Source organism: Aquarana catesbeiana, linkage group LG06 (assembly GCF_042186555.1).
Source record: "Aquarana catesbeiana isolate 2022-GZ linkage group LG06, ASM4218655v1, whole genome shotgun sequence".
Classification (NCBI taxonomy): Eukaryota; Metazoa; Chordata; class Amphibia; order Anura; family Ranidae; genus Aquarana; species Aquarana catesbeiana.
Window position 1 is genome coordinate 147,905,696 of NC_133329.1, and position 24,143 is coordinate 147,929,838.

At 45.2% G+C, this 24,143-nt stretch overlaps 1 protein-coding gene across 1 annotated transcript in view; it reads right to left on the reverse strand.

Annotated features, from left to right (window-relative positions):
* Positions 1-8,812: 8,812 nt before the first annotated feature.
* Positions 8,813-24,143, reverse strand: part of OTOA (otoancorin) — a 176,114-nt gene continuing 160,783 nt past the window's right edge. Inside the window, exons 22-25 of the mRNA XM_073635201.1 lie at positions 19,042-19,178; positions 18,397-18,494; positions 11,180-11,381; positions 8,813-9,374 (exon numbers count right to left, since the gene is read on the reverse strand). Of these exons, the coding sequence (XP_073491302.1) occupies positions 9,310-9,374; positions 11,180-11,381; positions 18,397-18,494; positions 19,042-19,178 (502 nt within the window). The 3' untranslated portion in view covers positions 8,813-9,309. The remainder of the gene's footprint in view (positions 9,375-11,179; positions 11,382-18,396; positions 18,495-19,041; positions 19,179-24,143) is intronic.

Below are 24,143 nucleotides of genomic sequence, written 5' to 3' on the forward strand. Positions count from 1 at the left end.
AGGAAGGGTTCTGGTCGTCCCAAACGTCTTCCATTTAAGGATTATGGAGGCCACTGTGCTCTTAGGAACCTTAAGTGCAGCAGAAATTTTTTGTAACCTTGGCCAGATTTGTGCCTTGCCACAATTCTGTCTCTGAGCTCTTTAGGCAGTTCCTTTGACCTCATGATTCTCATTTGCTCTGACATGCACTGTGAGCTGTAAGGTCTTTTATAGACAGGTGTGTGGCTTCCCTAATCAAGTCCAATCAGTATAATCAAACACAGCTGGACTCAAATGAAGGTGTAGAACCATCTCAAGGATAATCAGATGAAATGGACAGCACCTGAGTTAAATATATGAGTGTCACAGCAAAGGGTCTGAATACTTAGGACCATGAGATATTTCAGTTTTTCTTTTTTAATAAATCTGCAAAAATGTCAACAATTCTGTGTTTTTCTGTCAATATGGGGTGTTCTGTGTACATTAATGAGGAAAAAAATGAACTTAAATGATTTTAGCAAATGGCTGCAATATAACAAAGAGTGAAAAATTTAAGGGGGTTTGAATACTTTCCGTCCCCACTATAAAGAGTAAATGTAGAGTTACATTTTCACAGCTGCAGCAGGATGGGGAATGTTACAAGAGGTTTGATGTTGGGCATAGGCTATATGACACAGGATTCTCCAAAAGATATAAGGTGCAAGTGAAACTTGGTAACATCTGGTTCATTAAAACTAGAGAAAGTCAATTCATACAATAATTATAGTAGCATGGTCTTTCAACCTGGAAAACCTCTTTGGATGTCTCAGGGTTATGGGACCCAGAATATTCCCCTGAAGGTGTGAATATGCCCATACATTCATATGAAATGGAATGTGCTTTTTTGTCTTCCCACCTTTCCTCTTTGTTGATTTTCTCTAGTTGATCTAGTTTGGCTGTACTTTGATACTGGGCAAATAATAAAACATAAGAAAACTGGAGAAAGGAAGAACAGAACAAATTATATATTGTCAACAGAAGTCAATCAGGTTTATACTTTCATTTTATGAAAACATCGAACACAAATTCTGATACATCACTATGGATAGTATACTTTTTGCTCTTATTTCCTTTCCTTGGGCCTAAATAAATCTGCTTAATTGCACCAAATCAAATATGTAGAGTAATCCAACCTGGTATAAGAATAAAGTGTGTTACCAGAACAGTGTTATATGTAACAATGTAAACATGTTAATTATTACGTATCAAATTGAAAACATTATGTTGTGGAGAAAGCATGGTCACCTGGGATAGCTTTCCTGTTTCATACAATCTCTTGGGTAAAGGTCTCATATAAAGCAACAAACAGATGCTAGGTCATTTGACAATCAGCTGTTCACGGCTGTTCTACCTATTCACTTAACTGTAGGATCATTTTTTACTTCATTATGCTGACTTTGAAATGCTTTTTGGCTACCTAAGTGAGAAAGTATTTTTCATTATGTTGTTCCTCATAAAATTAACCAAATATGTATAGCATGTATACAAGTATAACATACAGAGTAAAAATAGTAAGTTCAACACGCATCATTATACTGATTAACCTGATTATACCACTTATAATAAAGGCACAGCAGGCCTAAGGCAAGCCATAAATTATTTGATTTTCTTTCCTGCAATCATGGGGGCACAGGGAGCTTTCCCTGTTGTAGAACACAATGATTACTGCTAGCAGATATAGCCACTGGCAGTAATTGCATATCAAAAATCCAACAGGCTGGTTGGGTTTCCTTGGGTCACTGGCGGAGTTCTCCTATTGGATACTGCCACCCGATGTGGTTCTAGCAGCCATCTGGGGTCAGGCAGAGGCAAGTGGGTATCATAAGGAGAGGCACTCAGGGACTGTCAGGGATAGTACTAGTGGTAGGGAACACCAAGTTTCCCCGAAAATAAGCACGGGTCTTATATTTGGCAACCAAAAACACAGTAGGGCTTATTTTTAGGGTAGGGCTTGCCATTTAACCGCTTCCTGACCACCTCACGCAGATATACTGCGGCAGAAGGGCATGTACAGGCAGATTAACGTACCTGTACGTTGCCCTTTAAGAGGTGGCTTGCGGGCGTGCGCCTGCCGGGAACTCCGTGAGCGCGATCACGGGTCCCGCGGACTCGATGTCAGCGGGGATACCCACGATCGTCTCATGGTGAGGAAGAACAGGGAAATGCTAATATAAACAAGCATTTCCCCATTCTGCCTGAAACTGTCACTGATCACAGCTCCCTGTAATTGGGAGCGGTGATCAGTGTCGTGTCACACACAGCCCCTCCCCCCCACAGTTCTCTAGGACACACTTAACCCCTACAGCGCCACCTAGTGGTTAACCCCTTCACTGCCAGTCACATTTACACAGTAATAAATGCGTTTTTAAATGCACTGATAGCTGTATAAATGTGAATGGTCCCAAAATAGTGCCAAAAGTGTCCGATCTCTCCGCCATATTGTCGCAGTCATGATAAAAATCGCTGATCACCGCCATTACTAGTAAAAAAAAAAAAATTAATAAAAATTACATAAAACTATTCCCTATTTTGTAGATGCTATAACTTAGCTTACCAAAAATATGTAGAAGAATACGCATTGGCCTGAACTGAGGAAACTTTTTTTTTATATATATATTTTTTGGGGATATTTATTATAGCAAAAAGTAAAAAATAATGCGTTTTTTTCAAAATTGTCGCTATTTTTTTGTTTATAGCGCAAAAAATAAAAACAGCAGAGGTGATCAAATACCACCAAAAGAAAGTTCTATTTGTGGGGAAAAAAGGCCATCAATTTTGTTTGGGAGCCACGTCGCATGACCGCGCAATGGTCAGTTAAAGCAACGCAGTGCCGAATGCTCTGCTCTTTGGCCAGCCAAATGGTCCGGAGCTTAAGTGGTTAATGTACTGTCTTCTCTCCCCCTCTCCCTCTCTGCCTGTCAGGAATCCCCAGTGAGAACATAGTAAAAGTGCTTGTGAAATGCTATAATCCTCTCTAATACTGTAATATACAATGTAAAAGGTGCGTGTTACTGTAATCGAATTGTGTTATATACCTTCTCCGTGACCCCCCTGAGCGGTCTTCTCCACCACAAGCACTGCAGAGGGAGGGGGGCCCGAGATCCCCCGCTGATAGCTGGCAGAAGAGGAGAAGAGCAGCGTTTGGCGCTTCCGTGACCCGCCTGAGCAGTCTGCCCTGCTCAGAGCACTGCAGGGGGGGGGCAAATCCCCCACTGACAGCTGGGAAAAGAGGAGGAGAGCAGCCGAGTGGCGCTATAAAAAGGTATTTGACTCAATTATATTACAGAAACACACACCTTTTACATTATGTAATACTGTAATAGAGAGGATTGGAGCAGTTTACAACCACTTTAAACTAGGGCTTATTTTTGGGGTATGGCTTATATTGCAGCCCTCCCTCAAAATCACAGTAGGTCTTATTTTTTATTTTCAGGGTAGGTCTTACTTTCGGGGAAACACGGTAGCTCCTGATGAGGAGAGAAAGCATAGTGTTGGTACGGCGATCTGTCAGGTTTTTTTGTTCATTCGCTGGATTGAACGAAAAAAAAACTTGCAGTGTGTACTGGGCTCCTTGACTGGTCTCATTTGAACGAGCATGCTTGAAAACCAGCATCCAATCAGCACTCACAGCCAATGGCTGCGAGCGCTGATTACTGTGTTCTGGCACGAGGGGGGGCAGTCCCCCAGTTAGAACACAATAACTCAGCAGGTAGATTGCAACAGTAATATTAGATGTGTTTTTCGTTTAGCCTGCTGGGTTATGATGTTTCAGTTTATGAATGAACAAGATGCCATTTGCTTACTCTGGCAGCAAACTTGATGAAACTGTTTTATCTTCAGGACACTCACTAGCATCCCCTTTCACTGACACCCATCCACTGACTCTACTAGCTGAAGGGGTGGCCCTAACAGGACAGGCCCATGACACAGATCCATACTCACAATAGGCAGAAACAGATCCTTCCTGGGGTGTCTCCCTTCCAGTCAGCTGGACATCTGGGTTGCAGCTTTACTCAGATTCAGGCCCTCAGGTCAAACACCTGAGACCACATGGCAGCCTGTGCAGAGGAGGGGCAGCCGCCCCCTCCCTCTGGGACCCTGCTCTCCAGCCGAAGACCCCGAGCACATGTGCCCTTGGCATATATACAGTCACCCAGCATGCACTGAGGCACTTTCCTCTGCTAATAGCCAGGGCTGTAACTATGCCTATGCTCTCATTTGTCAGGTTTCCTCCCACTGTCCAATATGCCGCGTCCTATTGTACCAGTGTGAAACATTTAGACAACATGAGCAGCACCTGAGCACCATGAGCAGACCCTATCAATGTATCCCTGCTCCCTGGTAGGCAGAGAACATCTAAATGTACCTGGTAGCCTTCCTGGTAAGCAGAAAGACCCAAAAACTATACTCTCTTCTAGCATCTACCTCGGAGGTTGCTACACATGAAATGAGTGGGCCTGTGTTCACAATAAAATGTGGGCACTAGGCATTGACAAAAGTAATAATGCTGCCTACGAAGCGTGGCCATGGTTTAAACTACGCTATATATTGGAGGTGGCTTGAAGGGGGGTGGTTAAATCGTTTCTGAGATGACTTACATAGTGCAGAATGGGGTGATGTTAAGTAGGGAATGTACAGTGCGGAGTGTATGGCGGTGGGTAGTATGTGTGGAAGAGGGGTGTAGATTGTATGGCGGTGGGTAGTATGTGCAGGAGAGGAGTGCGGAGTGTATGATGGTGGGTGGTATGTGCAGAAGAAGCGTGCAGAATGTATGGTGCTGGGTAGTATGTGCAGGAGAGGAGTTCAGAGTGTATGAAGGTGGGTAGTATATGCGGGAGAAGAGTGCGGAGTATATGGTGGTGGGTAGTATGTGCAAAAGAGGAGTGCGGACTGTATGGAGGTGGGTAGTATGTGCAGGAGAGGAGTGCGGAGTGTATGGCAGTGGGTAGTATGTGCAGAAGAGGAGTGCGGACTGTATGAAGGTGGGTAGTATGTGCAGGAGAGGAGTGGGGAGTGTATAGCGGTGGGTAGTATGCGCAGGAGAGGAGTGCAGAGTGTATGGCGGTGGGCAGTATGTGCTGGAGAGGAGTGCGGAGTGTATGGCGGTGAGTAGAATGTGCAGGAGTGTGGAGTGTAAGGCAGTGGGTAGCATGTGCAGGATGGTATCAGTATAGCAGTGGACAGTGTCAGTAGTTTTTTATTTCTCTATTTATGTTTTAGAAATGCGTTTATTTTTACAATTTATTTATCTTTTTCACAATTCTTTTTTGGGGGAGGGGGTTGGGGCAGTGGACAGTGTCAGTAGAGCAGTGGATGGTGTCAGTAGTTTTCAGTTTTATTTTTACAATTTTACTTTTTATAATGATTTTTTTTAATTAGGTTTTACATTTTTGTTTGTTATTTTTTTCCACAATACTTTTTTGTGTAGGGGGGGGGACAGTGCCAGTAGTTTTTTTTATTTTATTTATTTATTTTTTTTACAATTTTGTTTATTAAGATTTATTACAATTTTTTTATCCACCCTGTTGGAGGGGGGGGGGGGGGCTCAAGCTCTCCCATACGAGTGCAGTATGGTATATTATAATTATTATAAAGGATTTATATAACGGCAACAGTTTGCGCAGCGCTTTACAACATCGGGGAAGACAGTACAATTACAATACAATTCAATACAGGAGGGAGCTTACAATCTAGAAGGGAGTAACTGTGGGGGATGATCAGATGGACAAAATGAAAATACAATTGTTAGGTGTGGGTAGGATAGGCTTCTCTGAAGAGAAGGGTTTTCAGGGATCATATAGCAGAGAGTCTGCTACCACATTCAACCTGGTGAGGCCAAATGAACGGACTCACCCACGCACGAATGGACTAAAGTCCGTTCTAAAGTCCGTCGAAAGTCCGTTCATTTTGAACGTGATGACGTACGACGGGACTAGAAAAGGAAGTCAATCTCGGCACTTTTATCGGCGAGATTGACACCTTGCGAGCCCCGTCGCAGGAGCCAGCGCCGAGCTGGTTCTTCTGCGCCCCCCCCTTCTGAACCATACCAGGCCGCATGCCCTCAACATGGGGGGTGGGTGCTTTGGGGAAGGGGGGCGCCCTGTGGCCCCCCCACCCCAAAGCACCTTGTCCCCATGTTGATGAGGACAAGGCCTCTTCCCGACAACCTTGGCCGTTGGTTGTTGGGGTCTGCGGGTGGGGGGCTTATCGGAATCCAGGAGCCCTCTTTAATAAGGGGGCCCCCCAGATCCCGGCCCCCTGTCCTATGTGAATGAGTAGGGGTACATCGTACCCCTACCCATTCACCTGGGGGGAAAAAGTTTTAATAAAAAAACACACTAGACAGGTTTTTAAAGTGATTTATTAGGCAGTTCCAGGGGTCTCTTCCGACTCCTCCGCTCTCTCCTGCTTCTTCTCCTGCTCTCCGGTTCTTCTCCTGCTCTCTCTGGTTCTTCTGCCTCTCTCCGGTTCTTCTGACATCACCCGGTGACTCCGCCCGATGCCTATATAAGTGGCTGCGCACCGCTCACACGGCATTACAGCGGGAGAGAGCGTAGTGTCAACATCGGAAAAAGAGAACAGGGAAGGAGACGACGGAGAAGACCGGGCCACTGCTAGCAAAAGAGCAGCAAAAGAGCAGAAGATAGCCGAGGAGCCCGGCAGAAGAACCGGAGAGCAGCAGAAGAACCGGCGAGAGTGGGAAAAGAACCAGAGAGCGGGAGAAGAGGCCGGAGAGCTGGAGAAGAAGCAGGAGAGAGCGGAGGAGTCGGAATAGACCCCCGGAGCTGCCTAATAAATTACTTTAAAAACCTAGTGTGTTTTTTAGTGGGGGCTTTAAAGGGGGCTCCCGGATTCCAATAAGCCCACCGCCCGCAGACCCCAACAAGCAACGACCAGGGTTGTCGGGAAGAGGCCCTTGTCCTCATCAACATGGGGACAAGGTGCTTTGGGGTGGGGGGGCCGCAGGGTGCCCCCCTTTCCCAGAGCACCCACCCCCCATGTTGAGGGCATGAGGCCTGGTACGGTTCAGGAGGGGGGGGCGCTCGCTCGTCCCCACCCCCTTTCCTGACCGGCTGGGCTGTGTGCTCAGATAAGGGTCTGGTATGGATTTTGGGGGGACCTCCATGCCATTTTTTCGGCGTAGGGGGTTCACCTTAGAATCCATACCAGACCTAAGGGACATTGTCGCCTCTCTCTCGTGCTCGCTGCAATAGGAAAATGTGTTCTTTCTATTGCAGCGAGCGCGAGATGTACAGTACCCTGTCGCCAAAAACCAGCGCGATCAAACATTCTCGCAGGCAGGTGCTGTAGCTGCAATTGCGTCGTATTTGCTCCGTCGGACCAGCATACAGACAAATGGGTTTCCCGATAGGAACTGGAAGATTTGAAACATGTTTCAAATCTAAAGTCCGTCTGATTTTCGACCAAAAAGGTCAGTCGGAAGTCCGATGAAACCCACACACGGTCGGATTGTCCGACGGATTCGTTCCGGCAGACGAGTTTGGTCAAAAAGTCCGACCGTGTGTACACGGCATTAGAGTATCCCACCATTCCCTTCTCCCATCCAAGTTCCAACAATAAATACAAAAAAACAAGCACCCTGGATTGATTATTGGATAATGAGCGGATGAGAGTATGGTTGGTCGTGTGAAAACACCTAGTAACTGACAGCAAGAAAATCAGGGGGAGGCCCAGGGAAGTTCACACACAGCAATCCCTATGCGGGCAGTGCTACACATGATATGCCCCTGCTTTAGATATATGATATCTACTGAACAAGGGATACATCTGAACTCTGATCTTTGCTTTTAACAAAGATTGTCTGAGAAAATCTGGAACCATTTGGTTATATGGCCACGGTGGCAAGGGAAATGTGGATTTTCGCAGCGCACTGAACAGTAAAAAGCTAACAAATTTCCCCTGCCAGCCCTTGCCTGAGCAGGAACAGGCACACACTGAACAAAGTTCTGCCAGTCCCTGCTGAACTGTCTGACTTTCAATCAGTGTATGGTCAGCTTTACTGAATAGTGCATATAATACTTTAAATGCTATAATAAATGCAAGGTTGATGAACTGAGTACCCTAACTTGGAGTATTTAATGTTTCTGGAAAGTGAAGTGGTTGTAAACCTCAGACATGAAATATCAACAAAGCATATCCCTCTATAGTGTGTACTTGTTTTAATTAAGAGCACTGAGTGTCACTTTTGTCTGCTGCTTAGTTCCTCTGCTATCAGAAGAATCACTTCTGACAAGTTTTCCCGACACCAAGAGAAAAAGGTGACAGGGAAGGAAACTCCAGCTGACTGACAGTCTCAGCTCTGTTCCTGTGTGTTGTGTTGAGGAGGGGGGGGGGTGTCCCTTTCCTTTCCTTCCCTTCCCTTCCCTCCAATCAACTCTCAGAGCTCACCTCACTGAGCTCTGCAGAGTGTTCAGAAGTTCAGCTCTCCACCCCCTTTTTTTCTGAACTCTCAGACATTTATATTTCAGCACTTTTAACAGCTGTAGAGAAGAGAAGACTGCAGATAGAGAGGTACAACTTATGTAGGAGGATTTGTTTAATCTCTGTGTATCACCTGAGGGCAGTCACTTCACTGGGTATATGTGAAGGTTTACAACCACTTTAAGCGTTATGCTGTATCTAAACTAAAATGAGAAAAGAGAAACAGACTGCAAAAGGGTAAATGTTTTTTTTCTATTCTTGATTTATAATGTCAGCATTAATGGATTGTCCACCAAATATTCTTCTGCATAGGTTTTATTCAATGCAGAAAGTTTGGAGTTCAAGTGATACCCTATTGGCTAATTTGAGTTAATAACAACACAAACTGTCCGTATAACTGAGATCCCTTCGTCCATACATTTCTAAAAAATTGGCTCTAAAACTCAAATATTTATACACAGAGCTACAAAGAATGGAAAAAAAAAATAAAACTGTTAATTACTTGTTAAAAATACTATCCATAGCAGTCTTTAGAAAATGTCATCCAAATTGGTGAATAAGATAGAACATCCTCATCAAAACAAACACCTCACTTTATTATGATATCGGAGCTGCTAGCACCAAATCAGATAATAAACATTGGGGACTGACGGTTCTGGTGATCAGAGCAGTGCAATTAGCCACCATACCATATGGGCCTTCACCTTAGGCAAAGGACTCGTGGATCTTTCAGATTTGTCCTTAAGCATGTATGAACAAATCTTATAACTATCCAATCTAAGTATATGATAAGCTGTAGAGTTGGCACCATAATCTTCTGCAGGAATATTACACCTCATTCATTAGAATTCATGAACAAATCAAATTACTGATAACTGCTAAAATGATGATATAACCAGTTGTCAGTGCAGCACCTGTGAGAGATACAAAAAAGATGATTTTAGTTATTTTTACACCTCTCAATAAAACAGATAAAAGAGACTAGCTTAAAGTGGTAGTAAAGTCTTTTTTTTTTTTTTAACTTGTACCTACGGGTAAGCCTATCCTTAGGCCTTCCTATCGGTATGAATATCTCCTAAACTTGCACCGTTTAGGAGATATTCATACTGCATGCAGTCAGTGACATCAGCAGCGCATGCGTTCTGAAGGGACGGCATACCCAAGCTGTCCCTTCAGAGCTTCGTGCTATGGCCGTGACTCCCGCGCGCATGTGTGGGAGTGACGTCATCGCGGCTTGGACAATCAAACGGCGTCTGCCCGTGAATCTGGAAGGAAGACCGGGTGAAGATGGAAGCCCTGTCAGTGGTGACAGTGCGCTGTTGGAGTGCTTTGTTCTAAGGTAAGCATTTCATAATGTTCTAGTATGGGATTCATATTAGCACATTATGCCATTGTCTTGCAGGTTTTTATTTTTTTTTCTTCAAAAAGGCTGCGGTTTACTACCGCTTTAAGTAATTGTTGAGTTACTGCCATGCAACAAGTCAAAGTAAAGTATTAAGTTTTCATACTGTTCATACTGTACTGTTTTGGCTAGTACAGTGCTAACTTTTTTAACATGTGCACCAATTCCCAGGGCATGTAGTGGTTTGTATGGGTCTTTACTAAATGTACCTCCCTGCCCTGCTGCCTGGCTTAGCACAGAGCTAGGCCACTCTTTCAGTCCTGCCTTACCAGTCACACTGGCATCCACACCCCTTTGATATCATTACACTTGCAACCGCTCTGCTTCTGTCTGCCGATGAACATAACCACAGAGGAACCGTTGGGGTCAGATGAGAAGATTGTCACTAAGAGCCAGGCAGTGAAGGAATCTCTGGGTGATGTGAGTATGATCTGCCTTGTCTAGCATAGTCTGGGGCTTATCTGATTTCTAAGGGGGTGCTAATGTTAAATCTGATTGGGGGGGCATCGGAGGTCTGAAGGGGTTGCTGATATTAGCTCTCATGATGGCGCTGATCTAATGTCTGGAGGGAGGGTTGATCTGCGGTCTGAAGGGAGTGCAGATATTAGATCTAATGAGGGTGCTGATCTAATTTCTAAAAAGAGGGTTGATCTGATGTCTGAAGGGGTGCTGAGGAGGTCTGAAGTGGGTGCTGAGGTGGTCTGATGGGGAAATGATCTGAGGTCTGAAGGGATAGCTTGTGGAAGGGGGGCTGATCTAAGGCCTGAAGCTGTAACCCTAATCCCTGCAATCTATATGGTATATTTATTGTATCTTAGTCCTGGTCGCTGAGTTCTGTAAGCTGTGCTGTACATTACATACTCCTGGCCAAAATGTTTATGTTTATGTCAAGCAAGGTGAACCTATTTTACTCCTCGATATGTTGAAGGGTATGAGTTCTTTTCTGCATCCTTGTTCTGGGAAATTTCACCCCCATCCTCTCCATTCCTGTGTTAATTTATAAACTTAGAGCGCAAAATAGTGAGTGAAGGAATTGAAGTAATTGAAAGAGACAAATTGAGAATGATATCCAGGAAACTAGCATTTGGAGGATGAGAAGTCAGCAATGGCTGCCCCCAAGTTCTCTTTGGAAAGATTACCTTTAACAAGGTAAAAAAAGAGAGAGAGAAAGAAAGAGAGAGAGAGATTGAAAATATATACTTTTGCCTATAAATCTGGTATAATATATAGATATATTTGTTGTATATTTATTTTCACCCATGAGTTTTTTCAGAAATGTAGATAACAATATCTAAAGGTACTTTGGTCTATGCTTACCAATCGATACAGAAGTTAGACTGGTGGCTGTGGTTGTACTTTTTGTTGTCGGTGACTGTGTCCTGTCGCTGCTTATCCTGATGCCCTCTAGTGCTTGACTCAGGGCTTGCAGCTGAGAGCTATTGAGCTGTGCACGCTGGGATTCTGTAACCATTGCTCCATTTTCAGGTCCAAGATTAGATATATGCTCTGCTGAGAGCTCCTTAAAAACACAGTATGTATTAGCTCTTTGTTTCCATTTTTTGTGCAAGTATTAATTAAAGGAATCTGCTTTCACTATGCACACATATTGTAATGCAATAATCAAACTTTTTTTCATAGTGCAGTAAACACAGAAATGCTATGTATGATAATTTTGAGTAGCCCAGTAAGCATGTTCCATGTCAGGGAATGGAGTGTTTCCAGTATACAATCATAGGTGTTCTTTTTACATACACAAGAGATAAAACAAAACAAAGCGTACTGTACAGTGCTGGTAAAACACCTTTTAATAAATAATGTAATAAAATCATCTTGATCAGGGCATATAACCAGGAGAAGCTTCTCCCAAGGTACCCAGGTCACATCTGCAGTTGCTGAACCCACTCTCACTAGTCAGCTGGGAAAGGGTGAGATGAAAGCAGGAATGGAACCCTATGGAGCAAATGCTTATTTGGACCATGGAAGAAGCCACTGGAGCTTGTCCCAAAACAACAGATCAAAATCTATTTCCTAGATGTGAGAAGAGTACCTGTACATGTTTTGGGCCATGCCACTTCATCAGAGTGGAGGGTTGAGGTACACTAATTGTTTAAATACACTAGTAGGGACTCGGATATTGCCGCCATTCACAATGCAGCATGGACAAATCGAAGCAAGGCTCTCTTTACAACGAGGCCAGCAAACAAGAAACTGGCATTGTCAGAGAATGACCAATCCCACGTAAGGGGCAGGCGCATGTATACACTGAGCCACCACCAGATCTCACAGTTTCTTGGGGAAAGCAAGTGGCTTCACTATAAAGTAGTGGAAAAAGGGGAAATAGGCACTCACTCATCACTCACTCATCTCTCCTACTACCTTTGTCTGTTGAAAGAATAGTTATGATACAAAGGGGCCTATTTATAAAGTAGGGAATCTGACATTCAGCAAGCAAACTCTGCAGAAGAATATTCCAGGCCCTCAAGTATCAATTGACAGTGATTTATTCACCATCAGAGAATGTTTGGTAAAAGCCACATGCACTGGTTTACAAGAAGCACATATGTTTTTTTTTCCATTTATATATATTTAACTTTTATTCTTTATGCATACACCGATCAGCCATAACATTAGGATGACCCACCTACTATTGAGTAAGTTCCTGTTTTGGTGCCAAAACAACCCCTTTTTCTTCCAAAACTGACCCATCACGCCATGGATTCTAATAGTCCTCTGGAGGTATGCTGTGGTATCTGGCACCAAGCTGTCAGTAATGCCGCGTACACACGACCGGTTTTCCCCTCGGAATAAACTCTGAAGGTTTTTCCGACGGAGTTCCAACGGAATTCTGCTGAAACTGTCTTGTGTACACACGATCACACCAAAGTCCAATCGTCAAGAACGTGGTGACGTACAGCATGTACGACGGGACTAGAAAAAGGAAGTTCAATAGCCAGTAGCCAATAGCTTCTGTCTCGTACTTGCTTCAGAGCATGCGTCGTTTTTGGTCTGTCGGAACAGCATACAGTCGAGAGGTTTTCCCGATAGGAATTGGTTCCATCGGAAATATTTAGAACATGTTCCATTGCTAGGTCCGTCAGAATTTTCGGAAAAAAAAGTCTGATGAGGCATACACACGATCGGAATATACGATGAAAAGCTTCCGTCTGACTTTTTCTGTCGGACATTCCGCTCGTGTGTACACGGCATAACAGATCCTTTAAGTCCTGTAAGTTGCAAGGTGGGGCCTTCATGGATCTGACATGCTTTTCCAGCACATCTCAAGGATTCTTGATGGATTGAGATCTTGATAAATTGAAGGCCAGGTCAACACCTTGAACTGATTGTTGAGTTCCTTAAACCATTCTTGAACCATTTTTGTAGTGTGGCAGGGTGCAATATACTGCTGAAAGAGGCCACTGCCATCAAAGAATACCGTTTCCATGAAGAGATGTGCTTGGTCAGCAACAATGTTTAGGTATGTGGTACGTGTCACTGTAACATCCACATGAATGGCAGGACCAAGATTTCCCAGCAGAACATTGCTTAAAGCACCAGATTGACCTAGACTGGTTGCCTTCTTCTCATACTGCATCTTAGTGCCATCTCTTCCCCAGGCAGGCAATGCACACACACCCTGCCATGCACATGATGTAAAACTAAACATGATTCATCACATCAGGCCACCTTCTTCTACTGCTCAGATCTTTAGTTCTGATGGTCAGTGGCCACCATAAGCGCTTTTGGCTGTGTATACGGGTCAGCATGGGCACGCTGACCGGTCTGTGGCTACGCAGCCCCAGCCCCATATACAACAAAATGCTTTGCCGATTTTTTCTGTATTCAACACATCAACATGTTTACTTGCTGGCTAATATATCCTGCCGACTTTCAGATGTCATTGTAATGAGATAATCAATGTTATCCACTTTACCTGGCAGTGATCATAAAGTTATAGCTGATCGTTGTATATACATTATATTCTTTTGAAAAAGTATTCATACCCCTTGACATTTTCCACATTTTGTCATGTTACAACCAATAACGTAAATGTATTTTATTGGGCTTTTATGTGATGGGCCAACACAAAGTGGCACATAATTGTGAAGTGGAAGGAAAATGATAAATAGGTTTCAAACATTTTTACAAATAAATATGTTAAGTGTGGCGTGCATTTGTATTCTTTGTAGAACCACCTTTTGTTGCAATTACAGCTGCAAGTCTTTTTGGGGATGTCTCTACCAGCTTTACACATCTAGAGAGTGACGTTTTTGGCCATTCTTCTTTGCAAAATAGCTCAAGCTCTGTCAGATTGGATGGAGAGCTTCTGTGAGCAGCAATTTTCAAGTCTTAATTAAAATAGTAAAATTCTTGGTGTTTCTGTAGACCTAGGCAGGTGTATCCATACATGCATCCACTGCCTGTATTAGTATTGGTGACCGGGTATTCGTGTCTTGTCTTGTGATCATGCAGACACTCACCAGCTTCTTTCACCCCTGCGGGGGTAACACGCAGTCACAGTGTATGCCACTGTGCGGCAGTCCACAGGCAGTTTATATATATATTGGGATGACAACCCTTTCAGACCATGCAGATTAAAAACATATGAATGCAAAAAGATGTTCCCAATTAGCTTTAGCCGGAGATCCAACACCGGTGGTGTGCCTCAAAAAGAGGGGTGCCTAGCCTGAAAAGCTGACCCAGTTCCCCACACACAAACCAGACCCGGAGGGGGGAGGCCAGGGGACCCACTGGGGCCAAAAAGAGGAAAAAGACCCTATTGAACTTGACCATTCACTCCAGCATCCAGCACAGAACTGACATCAGTGGCATACACTGTGACTGCGTGTTACCCCCGCAGGGGTGAAAGAAGCTGGTGAGTGTCTGCATGATCACAAGACAAGACACGAGCACCCGGTCACCAATACTAATAAGGGCAGTGGACGCATGTATGGATACACCCGCCTAGGTCTACAGAAACACCAAGAATTTTACTAAGAACGTTCAATATCACTTATGTTGCACTGAGCACCAGTCACTATCCAATTTATTTTATCTAGTATATTATTCATGTTTGATAAAATTTTTTATGACAAATAACTTATTTGCACTAAGATTAAGACACGTATTATTTGTGGTTTTGAAATTTTATATATAGCACAGTGACTTTGGACGTCACTAACCGGACACTCTCCCTATTCCTGTCCTCGCTTCCCCTTCCCACCCTTACTCATAGTGGATCACCTTTCATATGGTCATTTGGTTTATATGCGATTTACATGGTATTCATTAGTCTCAATACCCAGGACAGCGCCACACCCACTTATTAACCTTTTATTTACATTTAGTTTTTCCCACTTTGGTGGGAATTACGTCTGTGGAGGCAGCAGTCCAGTACTTTATGCGATTTTAATCCTTTCCATTTCAATCTCTTGTTCCGTTTAGGTCTGGACTTTGACTGGGCCATCCTAACACCTGAATATGCTTTGATCTAAACCATTCCATTGTAGCTCTGGCTGTATGTTTAGCGTCGTTGTCCTTCTGGAAGGTGAACATCAGCTCCAGTCTCAAGTCTTTTGCAGACTCTAAACAGGTTTTCTTCTAAGATTGCCCTGTATTTGGCTCCATCCATCTTCCCATCAACTCTGACCAGCTTCCCTGTCCCTGCTGAATAAAAACATACCCACAACATGATGCTGCCACCACCATGTTTCACGGTGGGGGTGGTGTGTTCGGGGTGATGTGTAAGGATGAGCTTCGAGTTCGAGTCGAACTCATGTTCGACTCAAACAACGGCTGTTCGCCAGTTCGCCGAACAGCAAACAATTTGGGGTTTTCGCAGCAAATTAGAAAGCCGCGGAACACCCTTTAAAAGTCTATGGGAGAAATCAAAAGTGCTAATTTTAAAGGCTTATATGCATGGTATTGTCATAAAAAGTATTTGGGGACCTGGGTCCTGCCCCAGGGGACATGGATCAATGCAAAAAAAAGTTTTAAAAATGGCCGTTTTTTTGGGAGCAGTGATTTTAATAATGCTTAAAGTGAAACAATAAAAGTGTAATATTCCTTTAAATTTCGTACCTGGGGGGTGTCTATAGTATGCCTGTAAAGGGGCGCATGTTTCCCGTGTTTAGAACAGTCTGACAGCAAAATGACATTTCAAAGGAAAAAAAGTCATTTAAAACTACTTGCGGCTATTAATGAATTGTCGGTCCGACAATACACATAAAAGCTCATTGATAAAAATGGCATGGGATTTCTCCACAGGGGAGCCCTGAACCAAAATTTAAAAAAAAAATGGCGTGGGGGTCCCCCTAAATTCTATACCAGGTCCTTCAGGTCTGGTATGGATATTAAGGGGAACCCCGGCCAAAATTTAAAAAACAAAAATGGCGTGGGGGTCCCTCTCAAAATCTATACCAGACCCTTCAGGTCTGGTATGGGTTTTAAGGGGAACCCTGCGCCAAAATTTTTTAAAAAATGGCGTGGGGTCCCCCCAAAAATCCATACCAGACCCTTATTCGAGCGCGCAACCTGGAAGGCCGCAGGCAAGGAGGGGGGGACGAGAGAGCGCCCACCCTCCTGAACTGTACCAGGCCACATGTCCTCAACATTGGGAGGGTGCTTTGGGGTAGCCCCCCAAAGCACCTTGTCCCCATGTTGATGTGGACAAGGGCATCATCCCCACAACCCTTGCCCGGTGGTTGTGGGGGTCTGTGGGCGGGGGGCTTGTCGGAATCTGGAAGCCCCCTTTAACAAGGGGACCCCCAGATCCTGTCCCCCTCCCTGTGTGAAATGGTAAAGGGGTACAAAAGTACCCCTACCATTTCACAAAAAAAACTGTCAAAAATGTTAAAAATGACAAGAGACAGTTTTTGACAATTCCTTTATTTAAAGTCTTCTTTTTTCCATCTTCTTTCTTCTATCTTCTTTCTTCTATCTTCCTTCGGTTTCTTCCTCCATCTTCTTCTTCTTCTGGTTCTTCCTCCGGTGTTCTTGTCTGGCATCTTCCTGCGCGGCGTCTTCTTCCCTTCTTCTTCTCGGGCCGCTCTGCATCCATGATGGGAGGCTCCCGCTGTGTGACGCTTCTCATCTTCTGACGGTTCTTAAATAATGGAGGGCGGGGCCACCTGGTGACCCCGCCCCCTCTGACGCACGGGGACTTGACGGGGACTTCCCTGTGGCATGCCCTGTGACATCAGAGGGGGGCGGGGTCACCCGTTACGTAACGGGTGACCCCGCCCCCCTCTGACGTCACAGAGAATGCCACAGGGAAGTCCCCGTCAAGTCCCCATGCGTAGGCTTCAGCAGACTGCAAGGCGACAATCCCAGTACCCTGAGTTGAGAGTATGAACAGAACCAACCAAGAGTCCTGGAATTCATCTTTCCCTCTTTTTATACAACAATAGTCTGGCTGGGACCAAAAAGCCCAGGAACTGAACACACATAACTTAAAGAGCTCTCCCATTTAAAAATTAAAAGTCAGCAGCTACACATACCGTAGCTGCAAACTTTTAACATTAGGATGCTTACCTGTCCTGGAGTGCAGCATTGTTGGCACCACAGCTGATGTTTACACCAGGTGGTCGGGTGCTGCCGCCGCCATTGCTGGTAATGGAACCCGGCAGTATAGCCTTTCTGCTTCACGGCCAGGTCCCTACTGCGCATGCGCAAAGCGTGCTGAGCTCTCTCATTGGCCCAGCAGAAGGGGAGGGAGGAGGGGGAATGAGCTGCTGACGTACTTTGCCGCGGCCTGGTCTTCCGGAAGTGCGGACAGGGTACCTGTAAAAAAACAGGTACCCACTCCCCCCGAAAGGTGCCAAATGTGGCACCGGAGGTGGGGGGGAATCAGATAAGCGGAAGTTCCACTTTTGGGTGGAACTCCACTTTAACCCTTTCCCCCAGCCTGGGCCAATCGCTAACTCACTGAACCAGCATTGACATAACCTGCTTACATGTGATGCTATGTATTATAACTTCAGCAGGTAAAGATAGTAGGAGAGCTGTCAATGCCCGTTTCCTCTACTACTGCTACTGTAATGTGCAACTGTTTGGTTTTCCTGAGCTGCCTCCCACATGCACTTGCTGTCATGGGATTGTACAACCTACAAACCACCACCCCAATGCCACCAAAACAATAACAAATATTAGCTCTATGTTCCTCGCATTGGTTCTTTCATACTGCTGTAAGGAACTTACAGGCCGGGTTCACGTATGGGCTCGTGACTGGGGTCTGGTACGTGTCTGTTCACCGGTTCAGGTGCGATTTAGGTCTGAATTTTTGCCTGAATTCGCACCTGAACTGGACCCAAAGACTCACAGGACCCTTTTGCAATCCAGAAAGCGGGCACCCCATACGGCTCCATTGAGAGAAGGTCACACTCGCCTATCATCCAATTCGCATATATGTGAACCCAGCAACAAGGTCACTGGATTTCTGGACTGAAGTTATATAGCATATTTAACAAAATGGAAAATTGTCAGGGTTTACATACACTGAAAAAAACACCCAAAAAAAAAAAACATTTATTTGTTACCTTAAATGTCTGGTCTGGTATAAGTGAAATGGCTGTAGGTTGGATATAAGGCATTAACCTTGGGTCAATGGCCTTGAAATCTTGTTCGCTTAATGCAGCTTTAAAAGGTGAATAAAAAATAAATAATTATTAGCTTTCATCAGCTAAATGTGACCCACATATGCATATATTAACCCTGACCTCACAAAGTGTACTCTCATTTATTGTAATAACAGCAGGTGCAATTTACTGACAAAGTACCACCAACACATAACTAAAACAAAATCTTGTTTTCAATCTTTGAATACAGTGGAGAGGGATTAGAACACCATGTTTTTATTGCGGTCTGTGCCTCCTGTCCATTTGTCCTGTTTACCATTATCACCAAACCTGAAAGTGAAAGAAAATCCCAAACTTTGGGCTGTTACCAGAACAGAAATAGAGGGGAAATCTTTCAATGGGGACACTAGTTCTGGTAACATTGGTTACAACCAAGGATTCCCTCATTTTGGGGAGTTTTCCTCTCACCTCCTGCTTTAGCTATGAGACAGGAAAATCTGCACAATAGGACAAATATGGTAAAGAAAACCTGCTATAAAAATCTGTTTTTCCAATAATACTACAATATATCAGCTGGAGCTAATATACCTTTCATAGTAAAATTACCTGCAATGCAGCCTATATCATTCAAAATGAAATGGCTCCACACTTCCACTTTTCCATAGACCATCTCTGCCTGTTTTTTGAACGCTTGCAAAATGTTTGGGCTGCAAGGAAGGGCTCCTAGCCTTGAAATGACAGATCTGGAAATAAGGACAGATCATACAATTTGTGAAACCAATTAGGGTTTAAGTCCATCTATCACGTAAAACGCTTGTTGTCATTGGACAAAGGGCCACTAGGGCCTCTCTATTGAAGACCATTCTGCTCCAGTTAAAGTGGGAGTAAACTTCCATACATGAATTTTAATATAGGTAAGCCTATAATAAGGCTTACCTATAAGTACTGTAAATATCTCCTAAACGTGCACCGTTTAGGAGATATTTACTGTACATGCAGCCAGTGACATCACTGGTGTATGCGCTCTGAAGGAATGGCCACCTGGGCCATTCCTTTAGAGTCCTGTGCCATAAACGGCAGCTCCCATGCGCAGGTGCAGGAGTGATGTCATTGCTGTTCTGGCCACTCACACAGCCGGAGTCCGCGAACCCAGAAGGAAGACGGGTGAAGATGAAAGCCCTGTCAGCGGTAACAGCTCGCCGCTGGAAGGGATTCGTTCTAAGATAAGTTTCAAATAATGTGCTAGTGTACGATACAGATTGCAACTTTACGTTGCAGGTAAAAAAAAAAAATTGCCGGCAGTTTACTACCACTTTCATTTTACATTTTTTTATGTTTACATGTAAAAGAGATCAACTTGATGTAAAAATTGTTATCGCTGCCCTTTTTTTGTCATCTAAGAAAGTTGTCATTTATCAAGGTTATGGTATTTTTTTGTTTTCGGGTTTATATATACCAGCAATAGACAAAAGAGATATGGTGGAGACAAGCAAGTAAAGAGATCGAATTTAGGTGCAAAAAAGGGCATTTAGGATCGAAGAGTGAAGCAAAGGTGACCAAATATATACCCTCTGTCAATCAAGCCCCAAATGTGCCTCCACTGGGACTTACATTGCAGTCTGCTATTCAGGGCCGTCTTTAATTTTGATTGGGCCCTGGGCAAACATTTTCTTGGGGCCCCCCCTCCATTCTGAGACATACAAAAAATAGCAGGTAGACTCAAAATCAGTTTACTGCAGCAGATCACGCAGCGATTGCAATTGTTTGCCAGATGTTACAGCCTATCATTACTGCTCAATGGCTGGTTTCTAGAGGTTACAACACATAATTTCTGCTTGCCGATTGGTTGCTAGAGGTTAATGTACATTATTAGCGCTCACTAATTGGTTGCTAGGGTTACAGCACATCATTAGCACTTACTGTCTGGTTGCTAGAGATTAAAGCAGATCACTACTGTTTGCTGATTGGTTGCTAGAGGTTCATGCACATCATTACCTCTCACTGAGCAGTGGAGCAATCCCAAATAATTGAGCAAGTAAAGGGGCACATTAATACACATACTACAGGAGAGGTTCAGAGACTGCGGACATACTGCAGGAGAGAATCAGAGACTGCGGACATACTGCAGGAGATTACCAGAGACTGCGGACATACTGCAGGAGACACTCAGAGGCTACGGACATACTGCAGGAGACAGAGACTGCAGACATACTGCAGGAAACAGAGACTGCAGACATACTGCAGGAGATTACCAGAGACTGCGGAAATACTGCAGGAGACACTCATAGACTGCGGACATACTGCAGGAGACAATCAGAGACTGCGGACATACTGCAGAAGACAATCAGAGACTGTGTAAATACTGCAGGAGACACTCAGAGACTGTGGACATACTGCAGGAGACAATCAGAGACTGTGTAAATACTGGAGACACTCAGAGACTGTGTAAATACTGGAGACACTCAGAGACTGTGGACATACTGCAGGAGACACTCAGAGACTGTGGACATACTGCAGGAGACAATCAGAGACTGCGGACATACTGCAGGAGACAATCAGAGACTGCGGACATACTGCAGGAGACAATCAGAGACTGCGGACATACTGCAGGAGACAATCAGAGACTGTGTAAATACTGGAGACAATCAGAAACTGCGGACATACTGCAGGAGACACTCAGAGACTGTGGACATACTGCAGGAGACAATCAGAGACTGCGGACATACTGCAGGAGACACTCAGAGACTGTGGACATACTGCAGGAGACAATCAGAGACTGCGGACATACTGCAGGAGACAATCAAGAGACTGCGGACTTACTGCAGGAGACAATCAGAGACTGCGGACATACTGCAGGAGACAATCAGAGACTGTGTAAATACTGGAGACACTCAGAGACTGCGGACATACTGCAGGAGACACTCAGAGACTGTGGACATACTGCAGGAGACAATAAGAGACTGCGGACATACTGCAGGAGACACTCAGAGACTGTGGACATACTGCAGGAGACAATCAGAGACTGCGGACATACTGCAGGAGACAATCAGAGACTGCGGACATACTGCAGGAGACAATCAGAGACTGTGTAAATACTGCAGGAGACACTCAGAGACTGTGGACATACTGCAGGAGACAATCAGAGACTGTGGACATACTGCAGGAGACACTCAGAGACTGTGGACATACTACAGGAGACAATCAGAGACTGCGGACATACTGCAGGAGACAATCAGAGACTGCGGACATACTGCAGGAGACAATCAGAGACTGTGTAAATACTGCAGGAGACACTCAGAGACTGCGGACATACTGCAGGAGACAATCAGAGACTGTGGACATACTGCAGGAGACAATCAGAGACTGCAGACATTATACAGGGGATGGTCAGAGAACTTTCAGCAATGCACAGCTGTACAGTTAAATAACACAGCTCAGGGTTTAAACATTCAGGCGTTTTATAGTTGTAAGGACATACCTGGCCAGCCAAACTCACTACATACATTCAGGACTGTGGGCGGGGCTTCCACTCTCTGCTCTCACTAAAGCAGCTGGGAGCTCCACTGATGCTTTGTTGGGGGGCCCACGTCACCCGTGAATTGTCGCCCCGATGACAGCTTTGCAGAGCGCACAGAGGACATGGGAGGATGTATTCCTCGCTAGCCAGGTGAGAGGGGGAGGGGCCGGGAGCTCCACTGACGCTCTGACCCAGCCCACATGCAGCCTGTGTACTGGGAATAGAGCGCCTGTAGTGAGAGCCAGTGATCGGAGTGGGAGTGTCATTGGACAGTCAGAGACTGCGGACATACTGCAGGAGACAATCAGAGACTGCGGACATACTGCAGGAGACAATCAGAGACTGCGGACATACTGCAGGAGACAATCAGAGACTGCGGACATACTGCAGGAGACAATCAGAGACTGCTGACATACTGCAGGAGACAATCAGAGACTGCGGACATACTGCAGGAGACAATCAGAGACTGCAGACATACTGCAGGAGACAATCAGAGACTGTGTAAATACTGGAGACACTCAGAGACTGTGGACATACTGCAGGAGACAATCAGAGACTGCGGATATACTGCAGCAGACAATCAGAGACTGCGGACATACTGCAGGAGACAATCAGAGACTGCGGACATACTGCAGGAGACAATCAGAGACTGCAGACATACTGCAGGAGACAATCAGAGACTGTGGACATACTGCAGGAGACAATCAGAGACTGCGGACATACTGCAGGAGACACTCAGAGACTGTGGACATACTGCAGGAGACAATCAGAGACTGCAGACATTATACAGGGGATGGTCAGAGAACTTTCAGCAATGCACAGCTGTACAGTTAAATAACACAGCTCAGGGTTTAAACATTCAGGCATTTTATGGTTGTAAGGACATACCTGGCCAGCCAAACTCACTACATACATTCAAGACTGTGGGCGGGGCTTCCACTCTCTGCTCTCACTAAAGCAGCTGGGAGCTCCACTGATGCTTTGTTGGGGGGCCCACGTCACCCGTGAATTGTTGCCCCGATGACAGCTTTGCAGAGCGCACAGAGGACATGGGAGGATGTATTCCTCGCTAGCCAGGTGAGAGGGGGCGGGGCCGGGAGCTCCACTGACACTCTGACCCCGCCCACGTGCAGCCTGTGTACTGGGAATAGAGCGCCTGTAGTGAGAGCCAGTGATCGGAGTGGGAGTGTCATTGGAGCTCCCAGCCCCGCCCCCGGACCTCTGTATTCACCAGCCAGTATAGAGGGGGCGGGGCCGAAAGCTCCACTGACACTCCCACTCCGATCACTGGCTCTCACTACAGAAGCTCTTTTCCGAGTACACAGGCTGCACGTGGGCAGGGTCAGAGCGTCAGTGGAGCTCTCGGCCCCACCCCCTCTCAGCTGGCTAGCGAGGAATACATCCTCCCATGTCCTCTGTGCGCTCTGCAAAGCTGTCATCGGGGCCCCGACTCACGGCTAGCGCGGGCCCCCCAACGAAGATTGGGCCCAGGGCAAGTGCCCCGTTTGCCCTGCGCTAAAGACGGCCCTGCTGCTATTAGCTGACTAGATGGTGAGCCCCCTCCCTCTGCTGAATGGTGTAGAAATAACATGCAAATGTTTGAAAATGAAATAAAGTTGGTAAGGGATAAGAATTACTATATACAGTAAGTCTGCTGTCACTGGAAGATCCTGAAAGTTTAAAAGCACACAACAGCCATATGTCAGATTGCTGTCATTATTCAGTCAACTTGGGTTAGACAAGAAGACATGGACAAACAATAAGTATACAGTGGAACCTTGGTTTACGAGTAACGCAGTTAACGAGCGATTTAAAAGACAAACAACTTTTAAAAAAATTCTGACTCAGTTTGCCAGTGTTGTCTCGCAAAACAAGCAGAAATCAAGCTAATGGGGTGTGCAGTACCGCATTTGGCCAGAGGTGCGGGGGCGACGGGGACACTCGGAACGGTTCAGAGCCGTTCGGAAATACTCAGAATCACTCAGAAATACTCGGAAATACTCTGTTCCTGAGTGTTTCTGAGGCTTTCTGAGTTCAGCCAAGCTGTCCCCGAGTATTTCCAAGGCTCTCCGGCACCCCCCCACCTCTGGCCACATACGGTATTGCATGTAATAGAAGTCAATGCGGAAAGAATTATCTTTGTTTCAATTGACTTCTATGGGGAAACTCGCTTTGATATGCGAGTGGTTTG